The 22,323-nt window shown below is 37.3% G+C and overlaps 1 protein-coding gene across 1 annotated transcript in view; it reads left to right on the forward strand.

Annotated features, from left to right (window-relative positions):
- The first annotated feature begins 349 nt into the window (after positions 1-349).
- The window catches only part of LOC130243395 (cingulin), a 55,324-nt gene continuing 33,350 nt past the window's right edge, over positions 350-22,323 (forward strand). The window contains exons 1-2 of the mRNA XM_056475555.1: positions 350-472; positions 20,601-20,867. Coding sequence (XP_056331530.1) covers positions 20,602-20,867 — 266 coding nt within the window. The 5' untranslated portion in view covers positions 350-472; position 20,601. The remainder of the gene's footprint in view (positions 473-20,600; positions 20,868-22,323) is intronic.

Consider the following 22,323-nt stretch of genomic DNA (forward strand, 5'->3'; position numbering starts at 1 on the left):
CTTAACAACCACTCTCACTAAACATTGCATTTGTAAAATGTTAGGCTACTATAAACTGTTATAAACTATGATTGTATTGTAGAAGTGGAGCCCTCTGAGCCAATTTAGTAACAAAACATTACTTTCTATCAAACATGTTTCGCTTCTCCACGGACTGAAGAAAGCTCCAGCTCTAATTGTGATTGACACACAGTCTCACCAATGAACAAGACAGAAAGCCTTCATCTCGTCCCTCCCACAACGCCACCATCAGCCAATTAGACAATTCCTCAATCCCAAAGTAGGCGGGGCATGTGGTATCGGTCTGAAAGGTAACAGGTTGTATTAGCAAATGTTTCCCTTGGGTTTATTAGACAGACCTGTCATATTTACAGACGCTTTCTTTCTACCATTAGTTCTCATGAAGGAGAGCCACAAAAGATAACAGAGGAGCATTCAGCAGAGTGAAAGATAAACTTTGCCCTTACAGCAGGTAGGTGAAATGTTATTTTTGTCTCGCTAAACCTGTTAGCTTGTGATGAAATTGGTGCTAAGTTGTTTATCGTGCATCAGATGCTCAAACTCATCCTTGAGCTAAACTTTTCGTCGTCTGGGAATGATATTTGTCTTGCTCACAAACTGAAGTTTAGCTGTGTTTCGTGTTGTTTTTAAGTGGTTTTCTCTGACAGTGGATTATTGTCTCTCCAAGGGATTATTGTCCACCTCGCGTAACGTTTAATACAGTATTTTTCAGCGGTTTTTGCTGTAAACGAGCGCTTAGCCTCGAGAGGTTCATAACCAGCTGAGTTTCGCGCATAGCGCAGGTGCAGCTCCCGGTGAAACACCTGCGCTTCTCTCTGGGCGCAAACTCATGAGAGAAGGGATTGACGTGGCAAACAATTATGTTTTAACAGTGTTGTGATTGTTTACCTCACCACAACCCATAAAAGTCCGCTAAACACTCAAAGCCTTGTTTGAATAACCTGTTTTTCATTCAAATGAATGGTGAGTTTAAGTGTCAAACGAGACTTGAGGGGTCAGGTTACTGTGTCAGGTAGACTGTCAAACTGATTGAGGTAAAGTTGGTTACATATTCGCACATTCGTTCATTTCACTAGTCCCTATAAATATTTTTTTACCACATTACTTTAAATATTTAGTCATATACAAGTTAAACAACATTAGCACAATTTATTTGACCGTGAGTAACCTTGTACTTTGATAGTCATTGGCTGATTTTACTATGTAGAATTTGCAAATAATACTTTTCTGAAATTACATTATTAAGGAGAAAGTCTGAATGTGTGACTATAAAACCAACTATCAGCTTTTAGTTGGTGTTGATGTCTTTTGATTTGGCGGTTCCTTGGTCATGGTATCCAGGATCTTTCGAGATTTGAACCAGTGACTCAGAACAGAAGAATTGTACTGGCCCAGTTGAGCAACAGCACACAAGCTCCCTTTACAATACCAGTGATTCACAATCTAAATAAGTGGTTATCTGCTTTTTAAACCTCAAACCCATCAGTAATGTTAAATATAAGTGTAAAAAAATACCCTTTAATTTATATAATGCTTAGATATAATTCAACCTTCTCATTAAAATTATTTGTGGCCATTTTTAAGTAGATACGTTTTTAAAGCAAATTGATAAATGATCTAAATTTTGCTGCAAATAGGCACAACGCAAACGTTTTATGAAAACGTGCTGCATTTTCTCACAACACAATGGAAATGTTTCTAGGGAAGCCTAAAACGTGAAGGACCCGGCTCTTTAGGTTATGGTAATTTAGCCTAATAAGTTCTAAGGACACGGGAATCAGGATTTTAAAATAAACAAAAAACTCACCTTTCAAAGATCACCTACAACTTCACTGACCAATAGTCACAGCACAGCAGTGTCCGTCACGTTTTTGGGTCCCCTTGAAACATCTCCGTTGTGTTCCGTTCTTTTTGTGTTGTGAGAAAATGCAGTGCATGTGCTGTCAAACGGATGAAGATCTTTTCTTAATTTACTGATGTTTTTTGTAATTGCACCTGTTTTCTTAAATTGCAGAAGCACGTTAAGCTGTCTCGGCCACAGTAAGAATAAAATGAAAATTCACACAAAATTCATAGATGACAATAATGTACTAAAAATGGAAAACAAATGATCAATGTACAATTATTTATCTGGATTCATAAAAAATAACTAAAAGCTAGGTATTATGCATGCCAAGCCAGTAGTTCAGTTGGTTATGTAGGTGCTCACTTGTTTTTAGACTAGAGCTAGGGCAGTGCTACTGTGTATTGAAGGAAAATGATTTAGCATGCTAAATATTGCGACGCGATATTTAAAAAAAAAAATCTTATAACCAACATATGTTTCATATTATTTCAGGGAAAATAAAGCCTTACTACAACTATTAAAAGTGAACAGTCATGTTTGCTGTTACAAATCAGACATTTTAAAATTAGCCGCATGGTGGCTCAGTGGTCAGCACTGTCGCCTCACAGCAAGAAGGTTGCTGGTTTGAGTCCCAGCTGGGCCAGTTGGCTTTTCTGTGTGGGGTTTGAATGTTCACCCCTTGTTCGTGTGGGTTTCCTGCGGGTGCTCCGGTTTCCCCCACAGTCCAAAGACATGAACTATAGGTAAATTTAATAAACTAATTTGGCCGTAGTGTATGTCAATGACTATGTCATAATTTTCCAGTACTAGGAAACACCCTTTACTGTAGAAAGGCATCCGCCGCGTAAAACGTATGCTGAAATAGTTGGCGGTTCATTCTGCTGTGCAACCTCTGAAATGGAGACTAAGCTGAAGGAAATTTAGTGAAAGCTCATTTATTTAATGTAATGAGGCAAAACCGTTATTTATGCCGCAGCGCTATTTAATTTCACTTACTTGGTTCAGAAGAACTCTAATGTGAGACACTCAAATGAGTTGACAAGAGTATCTAGTTGACCAGACAACAGCAACATGGCAACTCTTTCTGCTGCATCTCCCATTTTCCGATGTAGACACGTTCTTTGTGAATGTTTGTGGTCTTTTCTCCAGTGAATGGCACATCTGGACTGAATGTATTCGTCGTGGGAGTGCATGAACCAAACCATGACCCATATACCCTTATAGTCTATGATGGTTTGGGATGAATACATGTATTGTTTCACCCTTTATTAGAAGTACAGAAGATCTGTCACTACTTTAAACATGACTTTAAAACTCAAAATCACAAAATGGCTTTCTCCTAGCATCACATTTATTAACATGAAGTCCAAGTAAGTAGTAAATTGTTTATATAGTTGGTTTAAAGCAGGTACATTGTCCCAAGTACCCCCTTGAAACTACTAAAGTGCACTCATTTGTGCATGTGTCCTGGTTGGTAAAATTGGCATTACATTAAAAGCTTACTTTTCATTCCAATTGTTGTTTGCACAGAGCAGAATGTATTGTTCTTGTATCTCCCATATCACACTGGCATCTTGGTTATTGACCTGCTACTTTGTGCTGAGCCATTGACAAACATAACATGTTTTACAGCTCTATCAGTTGGAATGTGATACGCAAATCCTTTAGTGTGATTCACAATAGAAAGTCAAACTTGCTTCTGTTTTTTCAAGCTGAAATATCTGTAGTCTTGAGCACATGCTGTTATTACACATAATTTCATTGTATATCGTGTGGTGGCGTTATTTGTGTTCTGCAACACTGTTTAGGTCATGCCGGTGAGATTCTGAAGAAGAAACTCTTGTTTGTCTGTGCCTCAAATGAAAAGGTTGACTGAAGTTTTGGAAGGGAGGGGGGAAGAAAGGAAAGTAGAGATTTGAGAGGGATTTTGGCAGCACAAAAAGAATGCAAAGGGGAGTTGAGCTCTAATGGAGGGATACCAGACGCTTTATAATGGGATGAAAGCTAGCGATAGGCTACACTTTCTCAGATACATTCTCACAGCAACTCAGTTTCTTAATTCATGAACTAATCTAGTTGAACTCTATATCTCATCTCTGTCATTTAAATCACCTCAGAGTCAATATCAGTGATCTGATTATCCTTTCTGTGCAAATGAACCAAAACTATATTAGAGATGCAGACTTTGTTGTGTTTCTCTGTGACTGGTAGTCTTTACTTTATGAATATTCGCCACTGGTTCACCACAAAAATTTGTATTGCTGAAATTTGCTGAGAGGCTGTTGTTGAACACCTAAAGGCCTCTGGGAATGCTAAGCATGCCTGTTCTCTCTACCTCCCACGATAAAGGCGTTCTGACCTGGAAAAAAAAAACTTGCTGAAGTCACATTTCATATTGATATGAAGCCTGATGCAACAACGCATGTCTGAGCAAAATGAAATCCTCAGTTGCACTGAATGTAGATGCATTGACTTGATTTGTAGTCATCAACAGAGATAATACAAACCATAGTGACTGTACAGACGTCTCCAGAGTTATACTGCCTCACTTCCCTTCTAATTCTATTAGATGTTCCACATCTGAGAGCTCGGCAGTCTCTATTCAATTTAAGATCAGAGAATTCAATTTAATGGGAGAACAAGAGGTTGCAGACTCTGAACTGTGGACAGATGTCCCTTGAGGGCATAGTGTTGAGGTTTGTGTATGACCTTTTTCCTACTAGAGAGAAACGTGTCCACAAAAAATGTTCTGCTTGCGTTAGTCCATATAATAGTAGTAAATACTGACCTGCATTAACTTAAAAAAAAATGATGAACATCTAACCTGAAAAATCACATTTACATAAGTATTCACAGCCTTTGCTCAATACTTTGTTGATGCACCTTTGGCAGCAATTACAGCCTTAAGTCTTTTTGAATATGATTCTACAAGCTTGGCACACCTGTCTTTGGGAATTTTTGCCCATTCCTCTTTGTAGTACCTCTCAAGCTCTATCAAGTTGGATGGGAAGCGATAGTACACAGCCGTTTTCAGATCTCTCTTGAGATGTTCAATAGGATTAAGATCTAGGCTCTGGTTGGGCCACTCAAGGACATTCACCGATTTGTTGTGAAGCCCCTCCATTGATATTTTAGAGGTGTGCTTTGGGTCATTGTCCTGCCGGAAGATGAACCGTCGCCCCAGTGTGAGGTCAAGAACACTCTGAAGCAGGTTTTCATTCAGGATGTCTCTGTACATTCCTGCATTCATCCTTCCCTCTATCCTGACTAGTCTTCCAGTTCCTGCTGCTGAATAACATCCCCACAGCATAATTCTGCCACCGCCATGCTTCACTGTAGGGATGGTATTAGCCTGGTGATGAGCAGTGCCTGGTTTTCTCCAAACATAACGCCTGGCATTAACTCCAAAGAGTTCAATGTTAGTCTCATCAGACCAGAGAATTTTGTTTCTTATGGTCTGAGAGTCCTTCAGATGCCTTTTGGCAAATTTCAGGCTGGGAGTGGCTTCCGTTTGGCCGTTTTACCATACAGCCCTGATAGGTGGATTGCTGCATAGATCGATGTTCTTCTGTAAGGTTCTCCTCTCTCCACAGAAGAACGCTGGAGCTTAGACAGAGTGACCATTGGGTTATTGATCACCTCACTGACTAAAGCCCTTCTCCCTCGATCACTCAGCTTAGATGGCCAGCCAGCTCTAGGAAGAGTCCTGGTCCTTCCAAACATCCTCCACTTACGGCTGATGAAGGCCACTGTGCTCGTTGGAACTTTCAGAGCTGCAGAAATTTTTCTGTAACCTTCCCCAGCCTTGTGCCTCAAGACAATCCTGTCTTGGAGCTCTATAGGCAATTCCTTTGTCTTCATGCTTAGTGCATGTCAAAGCACAAACCATCAACCCTGGGACCTTATATGGACAGGTGTATGCCTTTTTCAAATCATGTCCAATCAAATGAATTTACCACAGGGGAACTCCAATTAAGCTGCTGAAACATCTCAAGAATGATCAGTGGAAACAGAATGTACCTGAGCTCAATTTAGAGCTTCATGGCAAAGGCTGTGAATACTTGTGTACATGTGATTTTTCAGGTTTTTAATTTTAAATAAATTTGCAACAATTTCAAAAACAGTTTTTTTTCACATTGTCATTATGGGGTGTTGTGTGTAGAATTTTGAGGAAATAAATGAATTTAATCCCTTTTGGAATAAGGCTGTAACATAAAAAATGTGGAAAAGTGAAGCGCTATGAATACTTTCTGGATGCACTGTAGTATCACAAAATGGACAGATGCCATTAGCCATGGGACAATAACCATTTTCAAGGTATACCATGATTAGCAAAAGTCAAGTTTTTAAAACCAACAACATTTTCTGCTACTGTATACTGTTCCTCCAGTATATGTACATCTATTTTATTTATTTTACTCAGTTCAAAATGGTAAGATAAGATTTGGCATGGGAAAACCTGATTAGGCTATCATTTGTATTATTATGGTGCATCTCTGCAGATTATTTAAAAAATCTGCTGCCTGTGTTACTGTTCTCCTTGTAGCTTATGCAACTGACAATTCTCTGTAAGCTAATCAGCGACAAGTCTAGCTCCACCCTTTAGGTATCACACTATTGTGCTAGGTACCCTGATACAAGGGTTCCAGAAAAGAGCAATGATGCAGTTTGCTATTTTGATATCAATCACAACAGTGGATGTAATTATGTACAGTAATGTGCTGTACTGGACCATTCTGCTCAGTGGAAACAAGCCATTAGTGCAAGTATAAATCTCCACATTTGCCTGTAAATTACTCTGACTGAGCACAAATCATGATCTGCAAATCATGAATAATAAATCCTAGCAACCTCCAATAAGTTTCTGTGCTGTTACGTCATGGAGTAGAGCATCCCCAGAACCCAATCTTCTGTTAACAGATGAAAGTCAGAATGACAGCTGACGGGATGAATGTTAAGATTATGCTGTTATGATGAACACAATGAGTATTTTCATCTTAAATGGGAAAATGTAGTGTCAGATTTTGTATTTATCTTTGATTCACAATGTTTTTTATCACAACGTTGTTTTCATGAACTTGTCATCGTACATAAAAACGGTCAAGATAAAACGTCGTTTTAAAAATATGTCTCGTAATCAAAATATGACTGATCTCTCTGACCTGGGGAAAGGTACAGTATACCTATAATGTGCAAGAATTTAATGATCATTATAATGAGCTTAAGCTTTGCTCTGGATATGTATAGTCATAAAGTATGTGTTAGATTGGGAACATTTTAACATGTACAACAATGGATTGTAATATTTTGTTAAAAGCATGCATTGCAGATTTGTCATATGACGTTTTATGGCTACACAATTAGGCCTGTCATGATATCTATTTTTTGCTGTACGATATTTTGCGGTAAACGATATTATTGTCATTTTAAGACAATGCCAGAATAACAATATAATAGCACCATAGTGCAAGTACACTCTTCCGAAGAACACATAATATTTTATTCTTAAGAATCTTTCATTTAATTATAACCATTTTAGGCCATCACTGTGGCGCAGTGGGTAGCACGATCACCTCACAGCAAGAAGGTCGTTGGTTCGAGCCTCAGCTGGGTCAGTTGGCATTTTTGTGTGGAGTTTGCATGTTATCCCTGTGTTCGTGTGGGTTTTCTCCGGGTGCTCTGGTTTCCCCCACAAGTCTGAAGACATGTATTATAGGTAAATTGAATAAGCTAAATTGTCCGTAGTGTATGTGTGTGAATGAGTGTATTGGTGTTTCCCAGTGATGGGTTGCAGCTGGAAGGGCATCTGTTGCGTAAAACATATGCTGGATTAGTTGGCAGTTCATTCCACTGTGGCGACCACTGATTAATAAAGGGACTAACCCGAAAGAAAACTGAATGAATGAATGAATGAATGAACAAATGAATGAATGAATAGTCATTTTAACAACTGAATAATTAGACATTGGAATCAGAATGTGAAAACGCATGTCCTAAACAAATAAATATTAATAAATCTTCACCAAAAAAAGTACAAGGTAAAAAGTAACAGAGGCTGCGTTTTTTTTTTTTTTTTTTACGACCAGATCTATTTTCAGCTGTCATTCACCCACATGAAAATATACTGTAGTAATTTAAAGTAAATACTATATATATATATATATATATATTTCAACCATACTGGGACCTCCATTAGAGATTGAGGTTGTGCAGTAAGCTAAAATGTTGAATTGTTTATGTATGGGCGACATATATTGCATCACCAAACATTATTGAGGTCTTGTCCATGTATTGTGCGATAAGTCAATATATTGATTATTGTGACAGGCCTATGCACAATTAATCAAAGGCAATTTTTATTCGCATTTTTTTCAGTAATTTTCTGTATTGAAAATGTGGCATTGCAGCAGATATGGATAAAAAAATATGGAAAAACTTATTGAATACAGCAAAATATACAATGAGGAAAAAATGCTTAATAGTTAATGAATAACTTGGATGAATAGGTTGGATTTAATGTTAAAAGGCTTTGAAACATGCAGAATTTATCATAAAATCCTCATTAGGAGAAAAGGTTTTAATATTTATTATAAAGAATAAAAATGCAATGCATCGATTTGCATAAATTTGGTCTTTAATCATAGATGCTTGATTCTAGACTGGTTAAATCTGTGTGTTTGTTCAGAATGTAAGTACATTTGGATACAGTAGTGAAGAGTGACATCTTTGATTTGGATCAGCGTGTGAGAGCAGGAGAGAGCGAGTGTGATAGAGAAGCCAGTGTTCTCAGCATAGCTGCCCTTGTTTTCTGCCCCACTTCACTGTAATAATGGGAAGAGGGTCCTTCTGCTCCCCCTTCGCCCTACTCACAGGCTCCCTCCATTCAGCCTATGGGATAATGCAGTGCTGAGTGGCTAAATGGAGCCTCTGTTAGCCTGGCCACTGACACACTGACACAGAGGAAATGGATCGCTTTAGACCGTAACTGAATTTTGGCTTTGTTTGACCGGATCACTGTTAGTACAGAGTAAAAACTCTTTGACTGTCATCATGCAGATATTCATAAGTGACCAAACAGAGTTAAACCAGTGATGTTATTGTAAGCTAAAATCTGTTAAAAATTATTTTTGTTTATTAAAATATAATTATATTAAATATAAATGAAAATATAAAAAGTAAAAAAAAAAGTAAATCATGCATTGGCATCGAATTTGGCATCCTACTGCCCAACACGACATGTTTGCTATTCCAACCGGTCTCTTTTGGCAACCAGGAACCCGTGTGACGTCATGTGTGACGTAGGTTGGTAATTCGTCTATAGGACAATGAGCAATTCCAGGCAAACGTCAACCTTGCCATGAAAAAAATAACATTTTTCACCAAAATTTTCATCAAATAAGTTTCACCAAAACTGTTTATAAGTTCTTTTTATATGTGTAGACTTGTATTTTACGCAGAAAATGTCAATTTTTTTCAAACAAATATGCACAAGTGCCAATTTCACATTTTTTACATCAATAATGGGGAGATGGCACACCCGTAACAAAGCTTTTCCCTCATAAATGCAGGAATATAAAATAAACCAGTGGTTTTTGTTCTATAGTGAGCCAACTGGTATCTTTTTGATGAGCATGGTTTTTGGGGTTGTGCAGTTTAATTCACAGAATTTCTACAAAGTATGTTGAGTGAATACTGCAAACTCGCAGAATTTTTTTGGTCACATCCATAACGCATGTTTATTTTCCTCATTTAACATATAAAAAAAGTTTACCGATTAAAATGACTATTTTATCTCGATTGAATGTTTTTCCAGCAGTTTACATTTGTTTCACATGAAAATTAGCAAAAGCATGTACAGTAGGCCTACTGTAACGTGACTTGGAGCATGGGACACACATTATTCATTGATGTGTATTCGGTTCATTGATGTTTTTAAAGACTTGAAAGAGAATGCATGCTGTTGTGTGTGCGCGCTCGGCCTCATACTTGTGTGCATGTGTGCGACCGTGCATATGTGGGTGTGTATGTGTGTGTTTGCGTGTGAGTGTATGTATGTCTGTTTTTGTTTACAGTGTACTCTGGTTTACAATAGCTATACTTGTGAGGGCCAAATGTTCGCACTTATTAAGTAAACGCATAATGTGTCTCACTAGCTTGCATGTGTGAGAAACTGTGCTGAAAACACAATTGATTAGTTGACTATTGTACTCCTGATTTGAAACGAGTAACTCAAACCTTGACCAGCAGTTTAGGAGATTTTGGGCTTTGCCTGTTTGACTGGAAATAGCTGCCTAAGGTGATCTGAATATCTGAGAGTGAACTTCCTTGCCCTAAAGTTACTTAAAGAGTCAGCAGTGCACTTTGACTTAAAAAAAAAAATTCTTTAATATTACAATGTAAAATGAAATGTAGTATAGCAAATGGGTTAGTAGCGTTTGTCTAGACCTTCAGGACTAACTGCGATCATGTTCAATATAACCGTGAAACCCCTGCTATAAAGAAGCCTGTCCTTTTTTATAGTTCGTTTATGGTGTTCAAAGTCTGTTGTCTGGGCTTGAAACTCCACCCATCTGAGAACAAGAGCTGCAGTTTAATTGCTGTTAGTGTAAAAGTACGTAAATCGTACTACGGTAACCAAAATAAAAACAGAAGAATGAGTCTGTAGAGAAAAGAAAAATAAAAAGGTTGAGGGAAAAAAATAGTGTTGCTGCCACCTGTATATCCGTCATCACAAGAGACTCCCTGCTCTATTTCAGCCCGCTTCCAGTCGGTGACACTCCTTATTATCTGAGAAAACATAATGAGCTCATTCAGTGTTTTCACATCGTAATAATGTGGAGACACACTGTAGCTATATTTAAGTCGTGCTTGCTCATCTCAGACCTACAGGTAGTGACCTGACTTGGACCAGTGCAAGAGAGCAAATAACCCCTATTTTGAAAAATCTGCTAATAATTTTTTGAATTGATTTTTGAATCCTCAAGCTTGCGTACAAGGCCTTGATTGGTCTAGCACCACAATATTTATCTGAGCTTTTAATCCCATACACTGCTTGGCTTATTTTATGCTGGTCTGATGCTGGTCTTTTAAATTGTGGAACTCTTTACCCTCTGATATTCCCAATGCAGAATCCCTGAGTATTTTTGAATCATCTCGTAAAACGTACTCTTTAGGGTTGATTTTATTTGAGTTTTATATGATTTTTATATATATTACTTATTGTTAAATGTGCTTTTTAATAATTTTTCATTATTACATTTTATTTGTTCGTATTCATCCTTGTATCTTTTACTGCTGCCCATACTTTTTCTCTAAGGGCGTACTCGCACTATGTATAGTTTCCTTGAACCGGGCCAAAGCACGCTTGTCCACCCTCCCGTCTCACCCGACGGCCTGCACTCACATTACATTCGGGCCTGGGCACGCTTACATCATCGATGATGCGCTCTCACTCAGCACAGTGGAGATTTCTTTATATCGTTTTAGTTGTTTGATATGCAGTGACACGCAGTCAAATATCGGGGGAGACGGGAGGGGGGACAAGCGTGCTTCGGCCCGGTTCAAGGCAACTGTACATAGTGCGCCCTTAAAGGGCCATGAAACCCCCCCTGTCTTAGCAGGGTGTTTTCACACCTCTAGTTTGAAAGAAGCCAGGAAAGTGGGTCCAGCTTTGTTTAGACAGAAGTGTCGAGTAGCAAAAGAGGGAAGGGTTTGCATGAAAAGGAGAGTTTCAGTACGAGCACGGGCTGATTTTCACAGAGGCAAAACAACACACAGACGCAGGTGAGACTATAATTGAAATAGTTGAATAATTGAAAATCGAGTTATTTGCCTAATTATTAATATGCCGACTTTAACTGCAGTTTGGCATTTTCACTTTCATTCAGGAAGATTTCGTGCATGTGTCCCGTGACAAACAAGATATTGGATGCGAGGAACTGCTGGAAGAGTGTAGTTTTAATGGAATGTTTGATACCGCACACCGTATCGGACAAAAATAACCTCCGCATTTGTCAGTAACTTGGATGCACTCGGTAGGTGCAGAGAATAGTATCAATCCTACACAAAAATTCTATACATTGGTAATAGTTTGATTTAAGGTGTTTACATTTGTAGAGCAGCATTTGCAGCAGATCTATCAGTTCATAATATTGTAGTGATATTAACGTAAACATAGTAACTGAATCATTTTGACTAAGGTATGTCTTTAAAAACTGAAAAAGTACTGCTGACGATACTAACTTTGCCATCTGAATAAACATAAACAAAGAACACTTATCACTTACCAAATCTGTAGAGACAGGACAAACAACACGAACTGGAGTTTCGTCTTTTTTTTTAAAAGGAGATGAGTGGCAAATCCGGATTTCACCATTTCCAGAAAAGCTCTCGGGTAAAAAATGTTGAATACAAACACATTTTTGTCACGTGTTAGCAGACCACTGTAATCCACATGTGAGTCCATCTGCGTGTTGAAAACAAAACCTTCATTGCAGCACATTTATGAACGCAACTCTGACGACCCATGTCTCCAAACAATTCTTCTTCTTCCACTTGTTTTAATTGCGGTTGGCAACACAATGTGGCATCTCTCTGCCATCTGAACATTGTAACAGGGAAAAACATGATGATAGTCTTCGAAGCTATCATCCATATTATTGAAGTTTTACATATTAGTGCACCTCATATACAATAGAGCGCGCTGATCGGTTCGAACAAAGTCTGTCTCTTGAATTAATGATGAAAACTCAAGGACACCATGTTCTACGGGATGGTACAGAAATTCGCCACGCTGCAATTTACACAATGATCTCATCGCCGTGACGTATCTTCCAAATTTCTTTTCAAACCGGAAGAACTAATTTGCTCAAAATAACGCAAAAACAACCAGCTTTTACTTTTTTGTGAAATAAATGTGTCCTAATAGTGTTTTTAGCAGTGTGGGACATGTATATGACTGTCAACATCTCAAAAAATGTGTAATGGTGTTTCGTGACCCTTTAAAGGTGCGAAATGTAGGGCTGGTTGATTAATCAAAAATTAATCAATTGACATTCATAATCTTTAATCGATCTAATTTTCCAGGTCAGTTTTTTCAATTACTTTCCCTACTTTTCCATACTTCCCATGTGGAGTCACGTGATCTCGCTCTTTTAAGGCTGATTTATACTTCTGCGTCGAAAAACACTGGTATGGTCTGGCGCAGCCTTCGCTAAAATGTAACTACACGGTACACCTTTGCACTACATTGACGATGATTGGAAGCTGCACCAGAGATGCCTTGAGACGGCATATTGTCCATTCCAATAAGATTATTATTTACATTAAAATAATTGCTTACAGAAGATTTAGAAAATGCATCTTTTAAAATATTACTTGCATGATATACAGTGCAAGAGTTATTTTATTCAGAAAAGATGCTGCTTATTTTCTACTTTCAATATGGAAAACACTGAAAATAATTATTTTGTTTCCAAAAGGGCAAGTTACTTATTTTCACTATTTTATAAGAAAAGAAAATAACTGTTTGGTTTAGGTAATGTATGTTTTAATTTCAGTTGTTCAACGTTGATGCTCAATAATAATCATAGATAGTGTGTGTTTCCTTCAATTATTCTAAAATCAATAATAATAATAATAAAAATCAATAATAATCACCCTTCATTCAAACATCTCTCACTTGTGATATGTGAGCATATTTACTGTACAAAACTTGTCAGTGAATTATGGGTAATAAATGAATAAATACAATAATCGTTCATTAATTGTAAACAAGTTTTCAGTTATTCAAGATTTAGATTCTGGGCAAAATCACCCAGCCCTTAGCGCTACATAAAAATAAAGTTTTATTATTATTATTGTTATTATTATTGTTAAAACCTGGACATTTCAGATAATGTATTTTACTGAACAAATTGATGTACCGTCCGTAAATTATAATATAATATTTTAACACCATATATAATATTTTCTAACACCAAAGCAGTGACGTGGTGGTGCAGTAGGTAGTGCTGTCGCCTCACAGTAAGAAGGTCGCTGGTTCAAGCCTCGGCTGGGTCAGTTGGCGTTTCTGTGTTGAGTTTGTATGTTCTCCCTGCGTATGCGTGGGTGTGCTCCACTTACCCCCACAGTCCAAAGACATGCGGTACAGGTGAATTGGGTAGGCTAAATTGTCCGTAGTGTATAGGTTTGAATGAGAGTGTAGGGATGTTTCCCAGAGATGGGTTGCAGCTGGAAGGGCATCCGCTGTGTAAAACGTGCTGGATAATTTAGCGGTTCATCTGCTGTGGCGACCCCTGATTAATAAAGGGACTAAGCCGACAAGAAAATGGATGAATGAATGAATGAATAACACCAAAGCCAAAACTATTAAATTCAATTTCTGTTTATTTGTAGATGGTAGTTAAGTAAATGTATTTATCCTCATGACTTTTTAAGTAAATTTGAGATTTTAATAAATGTAGTTTTCTATTTATTTAATTTTATATCTATGTCTGTCTGTCTTGCACTGTGTTATAGTTAAATAATTCTAAAACCATTAAACCCTGTTGAAATAAACATCAGCTAAAAAAAAAACATTATTTTGCACTTCATTTATTGAGTTGCTAAGAATATTGTTCTCATTTTTATTAATTGAACTTGAAAACTATAATATAACTAAAAATAAAAAAGAGATACTGTAGAAGAAGAGATAAACGTAATAAATGATTCAAACTTTTAATAAACACTTCAACTGTTAATCTAAAACCACAATCAGTTCCTCACACATGATTGTAGGAGGAGCAGTGATCTGACTTAATGGGTTTGTAGTTTGCAGTCTGTTTTGTCAGTGTATTGCAGCACTGTAGTTTTAGTATGGAAGAAGGTAAAGAGTCTTGAGAGTGAAAGAAAGACATGAGTGAGTAATTATAAAGTGACGTACCAATGTCTAGGAATGCACTTTGTTCCTGTCACACCCTTTATGCTTAAATATTTTCCTTATACGATACTTTCGTTCTATCACAGCAGCCACACCTTCAGTGTCTTCTCCATTACGTCACAATAATGCCTGGGTTGTGTAAAAAAAAGTTACATGTTGGGTCTCTTGTTAAGAAATCAAAAAAAAAGAAATGGAATTAGTTTATAAAGTCAATAGGGGGTGTGTGTGTTCGTGCGTGCGTGCGTGCGTGCGTGCGTGCGTGCGTGCGTGCGTGCGTGCGTGCGTGCGTGCGTGCGTGTGTGTGTGTGTTCAGGTTAATGAATAATGGAGGCCATTGGGTCTTGTGTGCCAGGAGTCAGAGGCAACAGGCAGCATGGACTAGTCTGCGTGTAATTCAATGCTGCCACACTGAGCAGTCTGCTTGTATCTCAGTAGAACACAACAGTAGTAGGATTCTAGTAATATAAATCCCATTCAGATTCTACTTTAGAGTAGCAGGCTAGAGACGTTTCAAGGCAGAGCAGCATTGTCTACAAGGTTGTTGAAGATCGAAAGGAATCGACCTCATTTACTTTGTTGTAAATGCATGTGTCTGATGGATCCACAAGCGGACATTAATAAAAAATGTTCTCCTAATCCCTTAATAACTACAATACCTGACAAGTCTTGTGGTTGATCCCAGTTGTAAGAGCAACAAATTGTAACTTGTCTTCTAGTTGATCATTTGGAAAAGTGGCAGAAGGTAGATTTTTTTTCCGATGAATCATCTGTTGAACTGCATCCCAATCATCACAAATACTGCAGAAGACCTATTGGAACCCGCATGGACCCAAGATTCTCCCTGAAATCAGTCAAGTTCGGTGAAGGAAAAATCATGGTTTGGGATACATTAGGGCTGGGCGGTATATCGAGTTCTGGGGATATATCGATAAAATTCCCCAATGCGATGTGGGATTATCCAATATCTTTCATATCAATATGGTTTGAGGCCACACGTGCGCTTTTTGCGCGAAACAGACCACTCCAAGGTAGCACGCGAGCTCCACTTGCACAAATGTGCGCATGCACAAATGAATGATTCACTCCATGAGTCATACAAAAGATTTGTTCAAAATTAACGAGTCGTTCAAGAACGACTCATCACTGACACGACATGGAGGAACATGCAGTGTCGGTGTTGTATCGAAATCTGACTCCCCGCATAAATCTGACTACCCCTCACGTGCAGCAGGTGTGACAGCGGTTTATCAGAAACCTTTTATCAATAATTTCTTCTGCAATTGACAGCAAGAACGAACATAGAAGCCTTGTCAAATTGACAAGCAGCACCTGAATGTGTTCAAAAGAGTTAAAAGCGCCAAATGGGAGGAATTTATACCGCATTTCCAAAGTGAAACCACCTCAAATGCACTGATTATAAGTTCAGTATTTATTACACAATGGCCTCTTCTTTACATTTACATTATAACACATTTAGCTCTGCGTTCTGGTCTGTTATAATGGCTGGTTACATTTATATGCTTAACCAGCATTTCATCACAGTACTCTGAAACAATTTCGTTACTTCTCATATCTATAGTCTATTCTTTTTCATCTCCTTATTTAATATTTAGTAAAACAAGTTTAGTCAAAACAAAACAAAAGAAAAAGTGTAAGAAAAGTGTGCATTTTTTTACATTGAGTGAAAGACTTATCTTTAGATATCTTCGATATGTGCACTGTTTCATAATTGTACACAATACATACATGTAAATGTGTAACTAAAAAATATATATATCGTATACCATCATTCCTCCTAAAAATGCCGGGATACATTCAGCATGGGTGTGTGCGAGAGATCAGCAGAGTAGATGCAACGTCAACAACCAGAGGTATCAAGACATTTGTGCTGCCCATTACATTACAAACCACAGGAGAGGGCAAATTCTTCAGCAGGATAGCGCTCCTTCTCATACTTCAGACTCCACATCAAAGCAAAGAAGCAAGGTGTTCCAGGATTGGCCTGCCCAGTCACCAGACATGAATATTCAGCATATCTGGCGTAAGATGGAGGAGGCATTGAAGATGAATCCAAAAAACCTTGTTGTACTCTGGAAGTCCTGCAATGCTTTCTTTGCCATTCCAGATGACTTTATTAATAAGTTATTTGAGTCATTGCAGAGATGTTTGGATGCAGTCCTCCAAGCTCATGGGAGTCATACACAATATTAAATATTTTCCACTGCTCCATGACTTTATATTCTATATTGTGCATTATTTGTGTTAAGTGACAAGATTTTTGTCTAAGCAAAGTCAGACCTTAAGGTCCTAATAAATAATTTAAAATCAAGCTATAATCATATTTTATTTTGGTAAAATAAGCATAATCTAGAGGCCTTTGCCTTTCATATAAGCCACTTCTGATACCAAATGATCAACTAGAAGTCAAGTTATTATTTGTTGTTCCTAAAACTTAGATCAGCAACAAGACTTTTGTCAGGTAGTGTAGTTTCACCTCTGAACACACTTATTTCTAAAGTTTAACGTCCAATTTTTTACAATCCAATGTGGTCTAAATGAAACTGAAATCTGACAGATTTTGACAGAGTACACTATGTAAATTTAGCTGCAAGAGGTTTCTTATTTAATCACCAAGGTGTGTGTACTTTCTGTGGGGAATCATGGGAGTTGCTGTATTCGTCACTACAGGCAATGGCAATCAGTCAGATGGGATAAAAACTAAGCACTATATTAGATGTATCATATAAAAAACATTCAAATAGTTGTCAGCTGTCTAATGTGACACGTTCAGGTCTCTCTCTCTAGTCAAAGTTAGTCACAATCTTTCTCCTTGGCAGTGTGAATATTGATCTTTATTTTAGTGTGTCTCTTGTCTCCCAATTTTCATGGGCCATTTGTCTTCACTTTTTGGAGTTTGTTTTGGTGATGTAACCCACAGCAAACAATAATCAATGAGTGGCTTGGCAGATACTACAGTTCTGTCTGCAATTCTACTGAATGAACAATTGTGTTTTTGTGGACGTAAAGCTAACATGAAAGGGAAGCCAGACATGAGACCATGATGACATGTTGCTGGTTAAAATAGCAGATTTTTCTTTGAGTTGAAACGAGATCATGTTGGTACAAATGTTAAAATGGACTAGCTCACCCTAAAATAAAAGTGTACTCTATATTTTACTTTGAGTGGTTCTAAACTTTTATAAGTTTCTTAATTCGTATTTATTAGTAGACTGTCTGCTTAATATCTGTTGATACTGTTGCTAAACAGACATTTACTGTAACTGACTATAAGAAACTTTGCAAGTACGTGTCAACTTACACTAACCCTAACCCCAATTTAACAGTCTACTTCTAATCTAATGAGAATAAGTTGGCATGTAAATGCAATGTAACTTAAATTCAACAAACAGACCATCAAAATAAAGTGTGACCGATGTTTTGAAGAACCTGTAGCCATTGACTTCCATTGTAGGAAATACTAAGACTATCAATGGTTACAGATTTCAAGCTTTCTTTAAAAAATATTTTGTGTTCAACACAAAAATGAAAGTAAAACAGCTTTGGAACAAGTTAAAGGTGAACTTTCCCTTTAACAAACTGCATATTGTGCTACTATTTTTAGATATTCTAATTCATACTCAAGCAGAGTGTAATAGAAGTTGATAAATCAATGTAGAGAAATAAAAAGTATTAAAGTCTTAAATGCTATTTTGCAAGATATTGAATTTAATAGCTTTTTTGATTATGCAATGTATGGTGGTATGCTAAAGTTTGCCTGAATTAAATCGGCCAATATCTTTATGCTGTGTAGTTTATGAAATCTTGCTAGATTTGACATCATGCTGCTTTGTTTAATATAGTAACCTTGGCAACACCATTATTTCTGCAGTTCTTATACCTTTTTCTAAGAACTTCCGGTCGGCAGCTGATGCGTGTAAACAGTCACATTTGGACCGCTTTGAAACGATAGTTTTAATCTATTTTACCTGCATTTATCTTCTTTAAACTGATACTGTTGTCGATCAGCACCACCTCCCGGACTGATCGTTTAAAAAAATGTGATCTAATAGGATGGAAAACAACTGCCGTGAGGCATTTTCCCCTTGTCAGATGGCATCTTCTGCTGTTTAAATGAAGCCTCGTCATCGCTAAAGTCACCCGTACTGTCCCACTAGCATACTGATTTAATAACTGTGACAAAGTGAAAATAAATGGACATTTTGATATGACAGAAAAACACAAATCGTGATAAATACAACACACTAAATGAACCATAAACGGCTTGCAATTAGAATGAACAGCAAACCAGCAGAGTATCAGTAATGGACTTTTATTGGTAATTTTTGTAAATTGCATGACTTGCATACCTGTTAAGTTTCATGCTAGTAATCTGGTTTGCTCTGTAATGCAGTGAAGTAGTGCGTGTGTGTGTCCCTGGCCTGTCAGCACACACACGCACTACTTCACACACACACACACACACACACACGCACACACACACACACACACACTGTATTTCTGACGGCAGACACGTGAACTAGGAGAATGTTTTTCTCTCGCGCTTGAACCACATTTGACATATTATATTATATATTAACGGCTTTAATACACACCTTTTAAAGTTGTGTGTCACAAAAACACTCCATAATCCACTCAAAATGCTATTGAAACCCATTTTCGGAGTGCAACCAGTTGTAAACACTGTAAACGGAAGTTATTAGCATTCTACCGGAAGACGCTGGTCGTTATGGCGCCCTCCATGCAGCAGCCAAGAAAAAGGTCTATAGGTGCCAACCTACTGAATTGGCTAGATTTAATATATTTTTATTCAGTATTTAAGTAATGTTTTAGTTTTGGATTAGTTTCTTATGTTGATGTTTAGTAAATATACTGTAAGTTAAAATCTCGCCACTGTTTCTGGTTAAAATGTATGGAAAGAGTCTTAAAAAAGGTCTTAAAAGTATTGAATTTCACTCTCTGATTCCTGTACTCTGTCAAGTCTTGCATACTCAAGTTTAACAAGGATTTTCATTTTCGAAGGGCATCTGTGTAGCCAAAAATAGGCAGAAATGTCAAACTAATAGTTTTTTTTAGCTAATTTCTTAACTTTATGGCATATTGTCCTAATAAATTAGCTAGTATACCTTAATGCATATTTTGTTTTAACTTTGGTCATTTAAATATGATCAGTTTTTATAGATCAGTTTTAATACCAGAAGTTCTAATATTTGAGGCAGTGGCAGATATCAGTAAACTATCAGAATTGGCAAGTAATTGTTTTCTTTTTAAATCAACCAAAAGAAACCCCATTACATTCTGTACATGCATAAATAATACCCTTATTCGAGTGTCAAAAAAGTAAAGTAGGACACTGCCCCCAATCCTGAGGCAAGAACCACCAATAAGAAAAGGGAATTCACCGTGGTATCCTTGCTGAAGTGCTTTTTTTAGGAAAGAGGAGCGGAGTGTCCGCAGATGGCAAAGTGACTTGAGATCAGGTTGTGCAGTGGACTGTGAGCTGAGGGACTCCACGGTGCTTCTGTCAGAACCGATGTGAACCAAAAGACATGTGCAGGGTTGTGATGGAAAAAGACCATTTTATTTAGTACTTTTATTTCAGTTTCTTTTTACGATTTCATCTAAGAGCGGTTTGGTTTGCTCCAGTTTCATTGAATGCAATTCTGAAATTGAGGGAAACAGTTCTGGAGCCCGAGAGGAGTGTTTCATCTGTTTGAGGTCACTGAACACACAAGCCACACGCCATTGGAAAAATATACTTTGACATTTTCTTGTTGCTCGTCTCCCTTTTTCTAGGATGTCTGCTCCTGTCTCCGGTAGGAAAACCCCTGTGGACTATGGTGTACAGATTCGATTTATAAATGACCTGCAAGACAACGGAGGAGGAGTGAGTGGGCAGCCACGGAAAGAGGGACCTAAAAAGCAGCCGTCTCGCTATGGAGTGGCAGTGAGAGTGCAGGGCATTGGAGGACAGCCCTATGTTGTACTGAAAGAGGGAGAGAAAGGAGATTCTTATGGAGTGCAACTGAGAACACAACCACCTGCCTACAGCAGCCTGCCTAGGTATGGTCCAATGTTTTAATAGTATAATGCTGTCATTTGAACATGTCTTAAATAAAGAGCTGTCAGAAAACATTTTGCAACAAAAGAATCAGTTATTTGAGATTGGCTTTATCGCTCACATTGTTCATTTTCTGTTTAAATGCAAATAAATTGATATATAAATAAAAGTGTCTGCTAAATGATTTAATGAAAGTATACAGAGCTTTACAGTAATGCAATTTACATAGCCAATCACACAGCTCAGATTTTCTCTAAGTAATATATTGTTCTATGTCAGCATACTGTACACTGTAAAATCCAATAAGTTAACTCAAACCATTTGAGGAAACTGATAGCAGCAAACAGTTTATCGTGATAAGTCCTGGGAGTGGTCAAAGAATATCAGGAGGGAACCATGTCACTAGATGGAAATAAGAAAGACAATCACTTTATCATAGTTTTGTGAAAAGTCAATTTAATAAAAAAAAAACTCATGATTAAACCTTATTATTCTCCATGAATAGCCTGTTTTGATTTTCGTTGGCCTTGCTATTTAACATTAAGTTCCTTGGGCCATGGCTTGCGTTAGCCTAAGAGCATTGAGCATAGAAGTGTCTTTCCCTTTGGAAATAACCTAAACTGCATAACATGTCTGACTGACCAATGAGACATTACAATAAAAGGCTAAAACATTTAAAAGTAAAAAAATATACTGAAGTAGTTCGCTATGCTTACCTGGGAGTACTTTCTGTCAGCCGTTAATCCTCTCCTCTGTCTGACTCTCCCTCTGCACTGCCACAACGAATGTTGTTATTCTGACCTGAAGTGGCAACTGCAAGCGTGTGTTTTATTTTTAGACCATTACAATGGGCTCCCCTGGCTTCTCACGTAACTAAGCGATCATCAAGCTTTTTGCATTTTAATAAAACTATAGCGCTTCATACAGAAACTACATACCAAATCTTTTTTTTTTTTATCGATATTGACAATGGTGTTCAGTCAGTAAATATAGATACCGATTTTATTGCCCAGCCCTATTTTGTAGCATGCTATAGACAAAAACTACAATACATAAACTACTTTTAAATTAAAGCATTAGAGTTAACACAAAAAATACTGTATAATTAATTAATTCTAAAATTAATTTTAACTCATTCGGTTAGAGTTCTGCTTAATATTATCAGTTTTTGAATTTCCATAACTCTTTTTCATTAAGTCAAAGTAACTTAAAAATATGAGTTAAAATAACTTAGAAATTAATATTATACAATAAATTCAAAACTTGTAGTGATTTTCGCTGTTTTACAGTGTATGTATGGTGGAAATGTAGGATGTAGAAAAGGGTATATCAGAAACTGATCATATACTTTTAGTTTTTAGACAGTATAATGATCAAGCATTTGTGATTTGGTATTGTGCACATCACTTAATTTATGCATACAATACTATATGTATTATTACTATATGTACTATTTTA

The sequence above is a fragment of the Danio aesculapii genome, chromosome 16 (assembly GCF_903798145.1).
Source record: "Danio aesculapii chromosome 16, fDanAes4.1, whole genome shotgun sequence".
Taxonomy (NCBI): domain Eukaryota; kingdom Metazoa; phylum Chordata; class Actinopteri; order Cypriniformes; family Danionidae; genus Danio; species Danio aesculapii.